General features: G+C 43.3%; 1 protein-coding gene across 1 annotated transcript in view; it reads right to left on the bottom strand.

Annotated features, from left to right (window-relative positions):
- Positions 1-14,662, bottom strand: part of LOC120927764 (uromodulin-like) — a 37,675-nt gene extending 23,013 nt beyond the window's left edge. The window contains exons 1-4 of the mRNA XM_040338664.1: positions 14,558-14,662; positions 14,258-14,354; positions 4,244-4,294; positions 928-1,124 (exon numbers count right to left, since the gene is read on the bottom strand). Coding sequence (XP_040194598.1) covers positions 928-1,124; positions 4,244-4,294; positions 14,258-14,330 — 321 coding nt within the window. The 5' untranslated portion in view covers positions 14,331-14,354; positions 14,558-14,662. The remainder of the gene's footprint in view (positions 1-927; positions 1,125-4,243; positions 4,295-14,257; positions 14,355-14,557) is intronic.
- Between the last annotated feature and the right edge of the window lie 804 nt (positions 14,663-15,466).

Genomic DNA, 15,466 nt, shown 5'->3' with positions numbered 1-15,466 from the left:
CACCCCTATTGGCTGCCTATTGGAGCTTAAGAGGGTGCTGTTGGCAGGTGGCAAAAACTTGGCTCCACCATGCATTTTTTTTTGCTCCACCACACATCTAAATGAATCCTAATGAAAGCAGACCGCCCCACCCCCCCGAGCCGAGCCACGTTGAGCTGAGCCGAGCCCTTCAGTGGACCCCCCGCCCACATAGCCAAGCTCAGCCGGGCCCTTCAGTGGACTTGTCCTGCCTCCTGAGCCAAAACCGAGATTTGGAATGAACCAATCAGCCTGGGGAGAGGAGGGAGAGGGGGCGGATCGACACAGGAGGGTAAATGACAGTGGATGGATCGACACAGGGGCTTGCCTTGTTCCAGTCCATCGAAAATTACGCACTGGATAGGGACAAGAGCAAAGCTCCTTGGGCCAAGACACAGCACTGGACAGGCTGTCACTGAAACCAACCCACTGAGCCATTGTCCCACCGAGAAACGTCCGATAGTCCTGATGCCCACTACATACCTCGCTCTGAGTATATTTTATTGAACTAAACCAAATTTAGTAATGCATGTTATTTTCTTGTTGACATAAAAAAGGAGGAACCATAACCCAAGGGTACAATCTATCTCAAGACATGAAGCCGTTAAATGCTCCACAATATAGAAAATTCTGCCTCTTGTGATTACATTTATGACCCCAAATAGAGTGGCAATAAGCAATTAAGGGTCCTTTAAAGTTCTAGGCTAAGCATACAAGAAATCCCTTGACATACTGCCTTACATAAGCCTTCTACCCTGCCGCATTGTAGGAACAAACCTGTTTTCATTTTTCTGCAACCATGTTTTTCCAAATGTCAGATGCATACATGTCCATTTTTGCCTAGACAATATATAAAGGAATATACATGTTCAACATCACTCGTACTGCAATTCAGTCCATGACACTTACAATTAGCTCGGTTCCACAAATGTCTTTTCCCAGTGCCCACTTTATAAATACAGAGTCATCATTATAGGCAAATCCAGTACATCTTCTATCCCGCAGATGGATCTGTGCAATATTCACATCCATGTCTTTTAGCATGTCTACCTTTAGGGTCAGTTGAATTTCATTAGAGGCGCATACTAGATCAGGGCACAGACCACCTTTAAGGAAAAAATATTTAGTAAAAGTGTTATGTTTGCAAATCAGACATTTCTTCAGCTTAGCACTAGTGTTGCTGTCGCACCTCAATGGACTAAGGCAATGCACCCAGGGCCGCTGTTAGGAATCATGGGGCCCCGTACAGCCTACGAGACGCCCCCCCCCCCCCACACACACACACACCTGACAGTATTCTATACAATATTTTCACAAAAAAATACATGAAAATCATTATTAATGAACACAAATGCCACCCCAATTCCCCCTCCTAGTACAAATGTCCCCTGCCTGCACAATTCCCCTAATCCCTCCTATTAGCCCCGAATTCCCTCATCGGCTCCTGGTACACAATCAGCCGCATCTCCCCTCCCAGCACAAATCTTCTTTCTTCAATCCCTCTCCTAGCACACATTCCCACAAATCCCTCCTCCTAGCACAACCCCCTCTAGGGGCAGGGGAAGGAGCTCAGCGGCAGCTGGCCAGGTTCATTATCCCTCCATGTCTCTCACCCAGCAGCTAAAAGCCAGCGGGAGGGAGAGGGGGGAGAAACCTGGGTGAGAGACACAGAGGGCATTGTTCTCCACCAACCCTCCTGCTGTCTGGGCCCCTCTGAGTGCCGGGGCCCCCTACAGGAGGGCTGGTGGTCCCCCCCTATCAGCGGCCCTGAATGCACCTACAAAGTAGTACACTGCAATGCATTGTAGTGTAGATTAAAAAAAACAGGGTCATGTTAAATTTTAAGCATGTTACAGTGCGGCAAGACAAATAGATAAGAAACCCAATTGTTTACAATATATGGGTCAGGAAGAGATTGTGAATAGGGTTGCCACCTTTTCTTCAAGTCAAACCCGAACACTTTAGCGGCGCACAGCAATTTTTTTTTAATGGTATAAAGTAAACTATACATGTATTTTACAATTAAATAACATTTCTAATCATATGAAGTTTTTCACAAGAGTCCCCTTTACATCAGAGTCCACAGAGTTTCCCTTTCACATCTGAATCTGCAGAGTTCCCTTACACTGTAAGGCGAGACTCTGCAGACTCTGATGTAAAGGAGAACTCTGGGGACTCTAACATAAGGGATGCTCTGGGAACCCTGATTTAAGGGGGAGCACTGAGTAATCTGATGCACGGAGAGGACTCTGATGTAAGGGGGAACACTGCGTCCTCTGGTGTAACGGGGAACTCTGATGTAAGGGGTGCTCTGAGAACCCTGATTTACCTGAAGCCTCGTACACACGACCGAGTTTCTCTGCAAAAAAACAGCTAGAAACTTGCTGGGAGATATTTTTTTGCCGAGGAAACCGGTCGTGTGTACATTTTCGTCAAGGAAACTGTCGAGAAACTCGACGAGCCAAAAAGAGAGCAAGTTCTCTATTTCCTTGACGGGAATGGAGAAACTTGCCTTGTCGGGTTCCTCGACAGCCTGACAAGGAACTCGACGAGGAAAACGATGTGTTTCGCTGCTGGACTTTCATTTTCTGAGGCACAGCGCCGGGGATTGGAGTGTGGGCAGACACAGATGGGTAGGAGTGGGAGGAAGAGGAGCAGATTGAGCCCTCTCTCCCCTCTGTGTGTGTGTGTGTGTGCAGGACAGGACTTAGGGTGGTGGGGGCCCCTGGGCTTGAGTGTTTTGAGCGGGGGGGGGGGCGATTTGAAGTTGTTGAGCGGGGGGGGCACATTAAAGTTGTTGAGGGGGGGTGCACATTAAAGTTGTTGAGCGGGGTGCCTCTCACCTGTGCACGGAATGTGATGGTTCTCTTCCCTTCACCAGACATCCACACACCGCTCCTGTTCCTCCTGGGTCCTGGGGGGGGAGTGCAGTTGTTGAGCGGAGGGGAGTGCCTCTCACCTGTGCCGACAGCCGGGGCCACAGACTGTCATTAGCCCGGCTGTCGGCTTTCTTCCCTTCAGCAGCCACAGTCCTCCACACACCACTACGGTTCCTCCTGCTTCCGTGTTGCCTCCTCTTGCAGTGCGGGAAAATTAACCCTTTCGCGGGACTGCAAATTTGGGGGCCCCTCACACAGCTTAAGGCATGGGCCCCCTGGAGCAGAGAACCGTGGGGGCGGGGGGTTTGCTGCCGCCTGAAATTGAGAAGCGAAGCGGGGGGGCTGCCGCAAATTGAGAAGGGGGGGGGGGCCTTTACAAGAAAATAAGATATAGAGAAAAATATATATAAATAAAGGGGGCAGCCCTTTAATAAAAAGAAACGTCTGGGCCCTTTAATAATAAAAAATAAACATTTATAAAAAATACATAAAAAAAGGGAGGTTGCCATCCGGGGCCCTGGGGACCTCTGAGCCCTTTAATAAAAAAAAATATATATATATATATATTTATAAAAAAAAAATTATAAAATAAAAAAAAGGGGGGTTGCCATCCTGGGGCCCTGAAGACCTCCGGACCCCTAGAAAAAAAAAGGGGGGGGTTGCCCTTTTAAAGGGGGTTGCCATCCGGGGCCCCCTATTGGGCGGGGCCCATGGGCTTGAGCCCAGTCAAGCCCAATGGTAAGTCCGGCCCTGTGTGTGTGTGGTGGGGGGGTTAATAGTGCGGGCTTTGGGCAGTGTAAAAGAGAGTGTAACAGACAGCTGGAGCTAGCAACCCTGCTGGGAGGCCATAGTCCAGTCTGAATAATGTGTCCGGGTTTCAGGCAGTTTGAAACCCGGACATATGATTCCAAACCCGAACTGTCCAGGTGAATCACGGACCGGTGGCAATCCTAATTGTGAAAGCGATGTCACAAGATCTTTCAAAATATTTTCCTTTCTCAGCAAAGACCTGCAATGTCTGCTGTTGAAGAATATTTAAACCTATTTGTGTATATGCGTCAACTGCTCCAACTTTCCAGAGGAAAAAACCCAATATGGCAGCATTCAGAACAAGTATAGAGATGCCGACATTTTTTATCATGCCACTGCTATAGTGTTGCTTTAAACCTTAATTTGTCACCATCATGCCATTGGAAGGTACAGTCTGACTATTGCTATGCATTACCACATTGTACACACTGCTCTTTGAACTACATAAACCAGTTCTTTTCTAAAAACCTTAGATTTACATATATACATATCAAATACATAATACTAAATAATTCCTATAATTAAACAATACATACTCTTTAGTTTACAAGTTGACATTGCATCAGCTCTGTTACTGATAGCATACCCTGCAAAAAAAAAAAAGAACAAATATTATAATGAGGAAACATTTAAATCTCCTAATTAATTTGCGCCCCTAAATGTAGCACTTATAAAAATGAGGGTGTTGCTAGATTCTGGCACATGGGGTCTGTGCCCCGGGTCTTCAACTGTACTCTGTTGCCATTTTTGCTACTACTGTATAATAAACATACTTTAATTTTTCTCAACTTTTTTTTTGTCTTTTTAGTATATCTATTCCTATACCCCCCACTAGTAACTGCGTTTTCTTTCACAAGTTGTTGGGAAGATCATTTAGCCCCCGTTCGCGCATGTGCGACTTGTCATGCGATTTGAGAGGTCTAAATTACATGACATTTTACTCTATTGTAGACAATGTAACTGTTCAAATCAGTGCAACACCAACGTTGCGTTTCCACACCGATAAAAAAAAAAAAGGTTCCTGCGCTATTTTTTGCGATTTTAGGTATCACTTCCATAGGTATCTGTGCATGAAGTCGCACAGATGTCAGGCAAATTGCACCTGAAGTAGCACTGACCTGTGGCTTCAAAACCTCATTCGTTGTGAACAGCAGCTAAGTGAATTATATAAGCTGGCATTTTTTCACAATTTACGTTGTACTAGGTTTATGTGTTTACCTATACTTTTTCACCTATTAGGCCCCGTACAGACGAGCGGACTGTCCGCCGGACCGTTTTCGGACCGTTTTCAGCGGACATGTCCGCTCGAGATTTTTGTCTGATGGTTGTACACACCATCAGACAGAAATCCGTGCGGACAACGATACGCGGTGACGTGGGCGCGCCGTCGCCGCGACGATGACACGGCGACGTGCGCGACCCTGGAAGGTCAATGCTTCCACGCATGCGTCGAATCACTTTGGCGCATGCGAGGGCTTTCGGCCGAGCGGACATGTACGATGAGTCTGTACAGACGACCGAACATGTCCAACGGACAGGCTTCCAGCGGACATGTTTCTTAGCATGCTAAGAAACATTTGTCTGCTGGAAACCTGTCCGATCCGCCAGACAATTGTCCGGTCGGCCGTACACACGACCGAACATGTCTGCTGACCAGTTTCAGCGGACATGTTCGGTCGTGTGTACAGGGCCTTAGATTAACAATGCCTCTTGAGTAACATTGAGGTTATACATTCTATACACAATATATAATCCTCTGCACCTCTGGAAGCCATAGGAAAGGTGCGTACAATATATAATATACGTGTGTGTATGTGTATATACATATATATATATATATATATATATATATATATATATATATATATATACACACAAAAGTGAGTACACCCCTCACATTTCTGTAAATATTTTATCATATTTTTTAAAGTGACAACATTGAAAAAATGTCACTTTGCTACAATGTAAAGTCCCCTCAAAATGACTCAACACACAGCCATTAACACTGGCAACAAAAGTGAGTACACCCCTAAGTGGAAATGTCCAAATTGGGTTCAATTAGCCATTTTCCCTCCCCGGTGTAATGTGACTCGTTAGTGTTACAAGGTCTCGGGTGTAAGTGGGGAGCAGGTGTGTTAAATCTGGTGTTATCACTCTCTCATACTGGTCACTGGAAGTTCAAGATGGCACCTCATGGCAAAAAACTCTCTGAGGATCTGAAAAATAAAAATTTTGAAACTGAGCTGCAACATGGTGGCCAAGTATGGGCAGTATTCCAACATGATAACAACCACAAACACACTTCCAAGATGACCACTGCCTTACTAAAGAAGCTGAGGGTAAAGGTGATGGTCTCGCAAAGCATGTCTCCAGACCTAAACCCTATTGAACATCTGTGGGGCATCCTCAAATGGAAGGTGGAGGAGCAACAAAGTCTCTAACATCCACCAGCTCTGTGATGTCGTCATGGAGGAGTGGAAGAGGACTCCAGTGGCAACCTGTGAAGCTCTGGTGAACTTCATGCCCAAGAGGGTTAAGGCAGTGTCGGAAAATATTGACGGTCACACAAAATATTGACACTTTGGGCCCAATTTGGACATTTTCACTTAGGGGTGTACTCACTTTTGTTGCCAGCGGTTTAGACATTAATGGCTGTGTGTTGAGTTATTTTGAGGGGACAGCAAATTTACACTGTTATACAAGCTGTACTCTCACTACTTTACATTGTAGCAAAGTGTCATTTCTTCAGTGTTGTCACATGAAAAGATGTAATAAAATATTTACAAAAATGTGAGGGGTGTACTCACTTTTGTGAGATACCGTGTGGATATGGCACCTGATTTCATTAACTACTTCAATACCTGGCACATCACCCCCTTCATGCCCAGGACAATTTCCTTCCTTCAGAGCTGTCACACTTTGAATGACAATTACGCAGTCATGCAACACTGTACGCAGATGAAATCTTCATAAATTTAGGCCAAAATATTAGAGGTCGACCGATATGGGTTTTTCTCTGGCCAATGCTGATATTTTTCCTTCATCTCATAAAATCTAACAGTTAAGTAATCAGAAGTGATACAGAAAATGTCTTGAATTAAACATTTATTAAACACAACAAGCCTCCAATCAGTGCACTTGTATGTATAATTTAGATAAAAAAAATCTTAAATCTTAAAGGAACACTAAAGTAATTTTTTTTTTTTTTTTGTAAAATAACAAACATGTTATACTTACCTCCACTGTGCAGCTCATTTTGCACAGAGTGTCCCTGAACCCTGTCTTCTGGGGTCCCTCTGTGGCTGTCTCCGCTCCTCCTCACAAGAGCTTTCCACCTTCATGCGAGCGAGCTTGCATGGTGGAAAGCTTTTGCAGGCGCGCTCCCGTGATACAGCGGCGGGCATAGACGCCGACTGTATCACTCGGCCCCGCCCCCCGGTGCGGGATGCATTAAGGTGAAAAAACATTTACCTTTACAACCCCTTTAACCACTATACTACCGGCCCGCCGTTAATTGACGGCGGCACGATAGCTCTATTGTTCTGACAGGACGTCATATAACACTGATCGCTGTATAAATGTGAATGGTCCCAAAAATGTGTCAAAAGTGTCCGATGTGTCCGCCATAATGTCGCAGTCCCAATAAAAAAAATCGCAGATCGCCGCCATTATTAGTAAAAAGAAATTAATAAAAAAAAATCATAATTATGTCCCCTATTTTGTAGGCGCTATAACTTTTGCGCAAACCAGTCACTATACGCTTATTGCGATATATTTTTTTTTTACCAAAAATATGTAGAAGAATACATATCGGCCTAAACTGAGAAAAAAATAGTTAAAAAAAAAAAATTGGATATTTATTATAGCAAAAAGTAAAAAAAATTGTGTTTTTTTTTTCAAAATTGTCGCTCTTTTTTTGTTTATAGCGCAAAAAATTAAAACCGCAGAGGTGATCAAATACCACCAAAAGAAAGCTCTATTTGTGGGGGAAAAAGGACGTCAATTTTGTTTGGGAGCCACGTCGCACGACCGCGCAATTGTCAGTTAAAGAGATGCAGTGCCAGAAGCTGAAATTTCGCCTGGACAGGAAGGGGGTATATGTGCCCAGTAAGCGAGTGGTTAAATACACAAAAACAGGTAATCACTTTTGGACGAAAATAAAATGGGCTAACATTACTGTTTAGTTTTTTTTTTTAATTCATTAAAGTGTATTTTTTTCAGAAAAAAATTGTGTTTAAAAGACCACTGCGCAAATACAGTGTGACATAAAATATTGCAACAACCGCCATTTTATTCTCTAGGGTCTCTGCTAAAAAATATATAGAATGTTTGGGGGTTTTAAGTGATTTTCTAGCAGAAAATACTGGATTTTTACTTGTAAGCCACACATGTCAGAAAAGATTAGGGCCCGGATTCACGTAGATCGGCGCATCTTTAGAGCGGCGTAGCGCATCTCATATGCACTACGCCGACGTAACATAGAGAGGCAAGGTCAGTATTCACAAAGCACTTGCTCCCTTTGTTGCGCCGGCGTAACGTAAATTGGCCGGCGTAAGCCCGCCTAATTCAAAGTAGGAAGGAAGTGGGCGTGATCTATTAAAATGAAGCGTGACTCCATGCAAATGAAGGGCCGAACGAACGGCGCATGCGCGCGCATGCTCAGAATCGAGTCGCATATACTCCCTAAGATACGACGGCTCAATGCCTACGACATGAACGTAACCTACGCCCAGCCCCATTCATGTACGACTTACGTAAACAACGTAAAATACGACGGCTGTTCCCTGGTCCATACCCTAACATGACTTACCCCTGCTTTATGAGGCTTAACTTTACGCCAGACGTACGACTTACGTAAACAGTGTAGATTACTGCGACGGGCGTAAGTACGTTCGTGAATCGTCGTATCTCGCTCATTTACATATTCGACGCGTAAAACAATGGAAGCGCCCCTTGCGGCCAGCATAAATATGCGCCCAAGATCCGACGGCGTAGGAGACTTACGTTGGTCGGATGGAGCCAGAATTCAGGCGTATCTAGCTTTAAGAATCAGGCGCATAGATACGACGGCGCATCAGTGCACTTACGCGGCGTATAGAAAGATACGTCGGCGCAAGTGCTTTCTGAATCCGTGCCTTATTCTTTTAATAGTTAAACTGAGATCTTCTACACACCAGAGTTCATTCCTTTGATAAGTAGAACCATTGAGGCCTTTAAATCTGAGGGGAAGCTCTGCTGATTTTATCATCTAATCATGTGCAAGCTAAAATGCTGTTTTTTAATCTCCTTGCATGTCCACCTCGGATCTACAGCGACTGCAATTCCGAGTGTACTTTGCACTTGTTGTTTGCACTTGTAGTGCAAAGTGAATTTGCCTTTAGTAAATACCCCCCAATGCATCTATTTGCTTCTTTTATCATGTTCTCAGACTTGGCAGGCTGCCCAGATAGGAGAGACTCAAGTCACTCCAATGGGGTTCTTACAGCTCTAAGACCCCATACACACTAAACGTTTGTTGTCTGATTTTCTGTAGATTCACCAAAACCATGTAGTGCAAGGGCCTGCCTGATTGCATACAAATTGAAACTCTTAAGGATTGACCTTATATTATATGATTTTGGTAAATCTGAAGGAAAAAATCGACAGAAAATTGTACAGTGTGTATCCAGCTTTAGAGTAAACAACCCCTTATGCAGTTTAAGGCTGCATTCACACCTGAGCGACAACACGCCCGACGCCGGACGCTTCTGCCGCTAGAGGGGAGAATTCCCATTGCTGTCTATGGAGATGGTTCACATCTCATAGACGCCGAACGCCTGTCGCCTGAAAAAAAGTCCCGGACCCTTTTTTTCAGGCGACAGTGGCGTTTTCCCATTGACAGCAATGGGAAGACTTTTGAAAAAAAAAAAAAAAAATTGAAAGTTTCACACCCGCGGCAAAATACGCCGCTATCGCCGAACGCGGCTGTCGCTCAGGTGTGAATGGGGTCTAAGATTGATTCGTATCTCATATAACTTAATTTTGTGGCTTGCATGTCTTCTTTAAGCCTCGTACACACACGATCGGATTTACATCGGACAAAGCCTCTGACTTTTATCCGAAGGGCTTTGGCCGTGAACTTGTATTGCATACAAACGGCAAAGAATTATCAGCCAACAAACACAAAACGATGTGGTTTTCAGCTCTTTAGCGCCACCCTTTGGGCAACTTCTGGTAATGTTATGTTATGGTGAGCATTGCTTCTAAGCATGCGTGCTTGTACTTTGGATTTTTTTCCGATGGACTAGTGTACACACAATCGGAAAATCCAACATTACACATTTGTTGTCAGAAAATGTGAAAGCACGCTATCCCACATTTGTTGTTGAAAAATCCGACAACAATTGTCCGATGGAGTGTACAAACGGTCGGATTTTCCGACAACCGTCTGCAATCACACAATTCCTCATCGGAAAATCCGATCGCATGTACGAGGCTTAAGAGGCATTCGATTAAATAGAATTCTCCCAATAATACAGTCACCAATTAAAGATTTGTATTTTGCGCTCCTATCCCCTCCTAATCATCTCTTCTCCAGGGAGAATAGTTTTAAAGTTTGTAGTCATTCTTCATAACTGAGTATCTCCAGGCTGCTTATTAGCTGCGTTACCCTTCTCTCGACTTTCTCCAGTTCAAATACATCCTTCCTGAGGACTGGTAACCTGAACTGGACGGCACACTCTTGCATAATAGGAGTCTGATAGCCTTGCTTGCTGCAGCTTGGCATTGCATGCTTATTGCTACGTCTATGATCTACTAGGACCCCCAGAGGTTCTCCCCCTAATGAGTAACTTGCATTCATATTTTTAGCTCCTAAGTGCATTACATTTTTCAATGTTAAACTTGATCTGACATATAACTGACCCCCCCCCCCCCCCCATTTGAACTAGGCCTTCTTGAACCATTGCTACAATCTGTTCTAAAGTTATTGCCCTGCTTAAAGCGGAGTTCCACCTAAAAATTGAACTTCCGCTTAACCCACTCCTTGCCCCCTTACATGCCACATTTGGCATGTAATTGTTTTGGGGGGGGGGGCGGGGGCTTCAGGAGAAGTGGGACTTCCTGTCCCACTTCCTCCTTCCGCCGAGAGGCTGGTAAGGCGATTAGCTTAATCGCCTTATTGCAGCCCCTCCCTGTAGGCGAGCGCCTGTCCAATCGGACGGCGCCGCGCCGCTCGCGCATGCGCAGTGGGTGCCCGGCCGTGAAGCCGAAAGCTGTCACTGCCGGGTGCCCACACTAGGAATGAAGACGCCGGCCCGCGAGGGGGGCGAGGAGCGGAGCCCCGGCCGCCGCGTCGCTGGAACCGTGGAGCAGGTAAGTGTCTGTTTATTAAAAGCCAGCAGCTACACTTTTTGTAGCTGCTGACTTTTAATAAACTTAAAAAAAGGCTGGAACACCCCTTTAAAGTGGAAGTCCATGCTAAATCTAAAATCCCTTCATGTATAGAAATCAGTTTACATACCTTTTCTGCAGGCGATCCGACCTGATACCACGATAAGCTGTCAGCCACAGCTTCACGGTGTAGGCAGGTGCAGAGGACACAGACAACAATGGAAGCCCCATAGTAACTCTATGGGTGACGTCACTTCCCATTCATTTCACGGTATGTTGTCGGCCATGTCCTCAGCAGAGCCTCCGCTAGAGAATTGCCTTAAAAAAAGGTATGTATACTGATTTTTTTCCTGGGCTAGATAGATAGATAGTCTATAGATGCAGGGATTTTAGTTTTAGCATGGACTTCCACTTTAACTTTGTATCGTCATCGCCAGCAAACACTGAGATTGAACTATTATTCTCCAACCATAATGTTTATGAACAAGTTAAGGTTTATATGAACCCTTACCTTGTAAAACAACCCATTGAGTTTAAAATAGAAATGCAAGACAGCACACCTGTGTATGTACTGTATAAATAAATCAAATTCTAAATATCACATGATCTTTTCACTCAGCTTGTGGTGAGGCAGGGGTTGCAAGGGGATATCAGTAGAAGGCAGAGTTTACCAGTACTTTCATCTTCTGTAGGGGAGAGGAGCTGTGTAAAGGAGTGGGTCAACACAAGTCTGACCATTGGAGTACAGGCAGGCTGCAGAAAAGCAAACTGATAACGCTGAAAGTAATTTAATTCCATGCTCTGGCATTGCCAGTTTGAAATAGGAAAGCAAGGGGACTGGCAGGATCACCAGGAAATTCACACAAAGGAAGCACTGCAAATAGAACAGTATACTTTTTAATAAAAGTACATGGTACAACATACACATATCAGGAATATGAAATGTTGGGGTGGCAAACGCTTTAACCACTTGCCACCCGCCATATAGCAGAATGACAGCAGCAAAGTGGTTTAGTTATTATGATCGGACGTCATTTGATGTGATCAGGATAGCATTGCTGGCATTCAGCACGGCGATCTGAGACCGTGCCCGCAGGACCCGCAGACCTGATGTCCGCCGGTGTCCCTCGATCGTGTCACAGAGCTACAGAGCAGGGAGATGCCTATGCAAACAAGGCATTTCCCTGTTCTACCTAGTGACAGGACAGTAATCTACTGCTCCCTGTCATCTGGAGCGGTGATCACTGTCGTGTCACTTGTAGCCCAGCCCCCCCCCCAACAGTTAGAATTACTCCCTAGGACACACTTAACCCCTTCCTCACCCCCTAGTGTTTAACCCCTTCCCTGCCAGTGTCATTTACACAATAATCAATGCATTTTTATAGCACTGATCGCTGTATAAATGACAATGGTCCCAAAATAGTGTCAAAAGTGTCTGATGTGTCTGCCATAATGTCGCAGTCATGATAAAATCGCTGATCGCTGACATTACTAATAAAAAAAATTATAATAAAAATGCCATAAAACTATCCCCTATTTTGTAGAAGCTATAACTTTTGCGCAAACCAATCAATATACGCTTATTGCAATTTTTTTAACCAAAAATATGTAGAAGAATACATATCGGCCTAAAGTAAAAAAAAAATATTTTTTTTACATATTTTTATCATAGCAAAAAGTAAAAAATATTGGTGTTTTTTTTTTCAAAATTTTCACTCTTTTTTTGTTTATTGCACGTTTTTTTTTTTTTTTCCGGTAAAATGCCTAAAAAGCACCCCACTGTCAAAGGGGTCTTGTGGTAAAAATGGGAGCAACATGAAACATGTTCCCTAAAAAGATGGGGTTCTCCTTTAAAACCAATATGCTTTATTTACCACTCCCTTTCCTTTATTCTATCTTTTCAAGGTACAAATGTAATCATTTAGAGCAGTGGTCTCAAAGTACCGGCCCGCGGGCCATTTGCGGCCCGCGGACCAGTTATAAATGGCCCTCAGGCAGGGTGGAAGTGAGGGGAGCAAAAAAAAAAAAAAAAAAAACATTTTTTTTTTTTTTTTTTGAGCTGGTGCCATCTGGTGGTGAGCCGTTGGTATTACAAGTTATTACCACCAGATGTGAGCTGGCGCCATCTGGTGGTGGCCGTTGGTATTACAAGTTAAGCATTACAAGTTAAACAGCAATTCTAATGTTATTTTTCACTATTTTCACTGCCATCTTCTTCCCTCTAATTAGAACCCCCAAACATTATATATATTTTTTATCCTAACACCCTAGAGAATAAAATAGCGATCATTGCAATACTTTCTGTTACGCCGTATTTGCGCAGCGGTCTTACAAGCGCACTTTTTTGGGAAAAAATTACACTTTTTTTTATTAAAAAATAAGACAACAGTAAAGTTATCCCCATTTTTTTTAATATTATGAAAGATAATGTTACGCCGAGTAAATTCATACCCAACATGTCACGCTTCAAAATTGTGTCCGCTTGTGGAATGCCGACAAACTTTTTTACCCTTTAAAATCTTCATAGGCGACGTTTAAAAAAATCTACATGTTGCATGTTTTAAGTTACAGAGGAGGTCTAGTGCTAGAATTATTGCTCTCACTCTACCAATCGCGGCGATACCTCACATGTGTGGTTTGAACACCGTTTACATATGCGGGCGCTGCTCACGTATGTGTTCGCTTCTGCGCGCAAGCTCGTCGGGACGGGGTGCGTTTTCTGGCTCCTAACTTTTTTAGCTGGCTCCTAGATTCCAAGCAAATTTGTCAAACCCTGACTTACACCAGTGCTGGTGGTAATAATGCGCTCGCTGACACCAGTGCTGGGGGTTAATAATGTGTTCGCTGACACCAGTACTGTTGTTTTTGAAGTTTGAAAGTTTGCATGCGGCCCCCCATGGCATATGAAAACTTGTCTTGTGGCCCTCAGGTAATTTGAGTTTGAGACCCCTGATTTAGAGGCTGAATTAAAAGTTTAGTAAAGTAAAACATTTTAGTTATTAAAACAGTAGATAAAATAAAGGTTTATACAATAGATCAAAACAAGGACAAATGGGGAGGAAAGTGGCACAGATGGATTTGGTTCAAAATGAGGGACCAATGGGAGCTATGGTATAAAGACTGCAATTCTTTACAGTAGTGGATCTTAAAACATTAAGCATATTAAAAGGTTTTCTTACCTCCTTCTAATTGGAATGAGGCTGAGAAGGTGGCTGATAGAAGCAGCACAATAGTTACTATAAATGCCTGCATATTGTCTGTATTGTATTCATGCAACTGTAAATGACAAAAAAAAATCAACATTTTAATAATTTGATTGGAATGAGGCTGAGAAGGTGGCGATAGAAGCACCACAAAATGCACTAAAATTCCTGCATCCCATCATTATCTTATTCATGCAACTGAAAATGATAAAAAACAAACAGATTTTTCATAATTTGATCAGCTGGCTTCTTGAACAAAAAGCTGATAATACTTACTTTAAGATATGTTGGCACACACACGACTCTGCAGGATTGGCATTCTCCTGTGCCTATTCTGCTTTTATATAGAGGATAGACTAGGCGATACCACTGTCTTTATTGCTCTTTTGCTACTGCTATTAAAATATATCATATGCTCATTCACAGCCATGGAATAAAACAATGCACAGCACAATTAGTTGTAAAGAAACCTAGAAAAAAAACAATTTCAGCTACAATAAAATAGAAACTAAGCGCTCTTATTGGCTCAACAGGCAAATATTTAACTTTTAGGGTAGAGCAGAGGAGATTATGTCCTTTTATTCAGCTGAAATTACTTATAGTATTCACCTTCAGGTGTGTTTCAGTAATATAATCTGTTCATGTGATGGCAAATTGAGGGTCATCAAAAAAGTTTTAGTAGTTTAGGAGTCATCAACCTTGGAAAAAAACAGAACACCAAACATATTTTGTGATTTAATTAAACAATACAAAGTTCTTGTGCATAATGATGTGCAAACGTAGTGAAGTTGACACATTCTTCTTTTTTTATGCAACTGGAGCTGTTATCATGCTTTAAAGAAAAACCTGTTCTGAATGAAACCTCCAGGATTTAATTCCTTAGGACCGGGGACATTGGTAAAAACTTAGTTAGAGGTTATCTAACCCCATCTTGAACTCTGGATTTTCGATAAACTTGGACACTTGGGTTTCGGGAAGCTTTTGCCCAGGACCTACTACATGATGCTGAATTAATCAAGACTGGGGCCCTCAAGACACCACATGATAGTTAACCAGAGTGGCAGAACCCTATTATTTCAACCATCAGAATCCCAACACCTCCATAGTGTTTGTCCCATTCTTCTCCACATGTAGGATCTCCTCAAGATCTCCTCCTCACAAAAGAATATATCAGCTGGATGGCAC

This window comes from Rana temporaria, chromosome 2 (assembly GCF_905171775.1).
Source record: "Rana temporaria chromosome 2, aRanTem1.1, whole genome shotgun sequence".
Classification (NCBI taxonomy): Eukaryota; Metazoa; Chordata; class Amphibia; order Anura; family Ranidae; genus Rana; species Rana temporaria.
The sequence above is the reverse complement of the archived record's forward strand: the minus strand, read 5'-3'. Positions and strand labels throughout refer to the sequence as shown.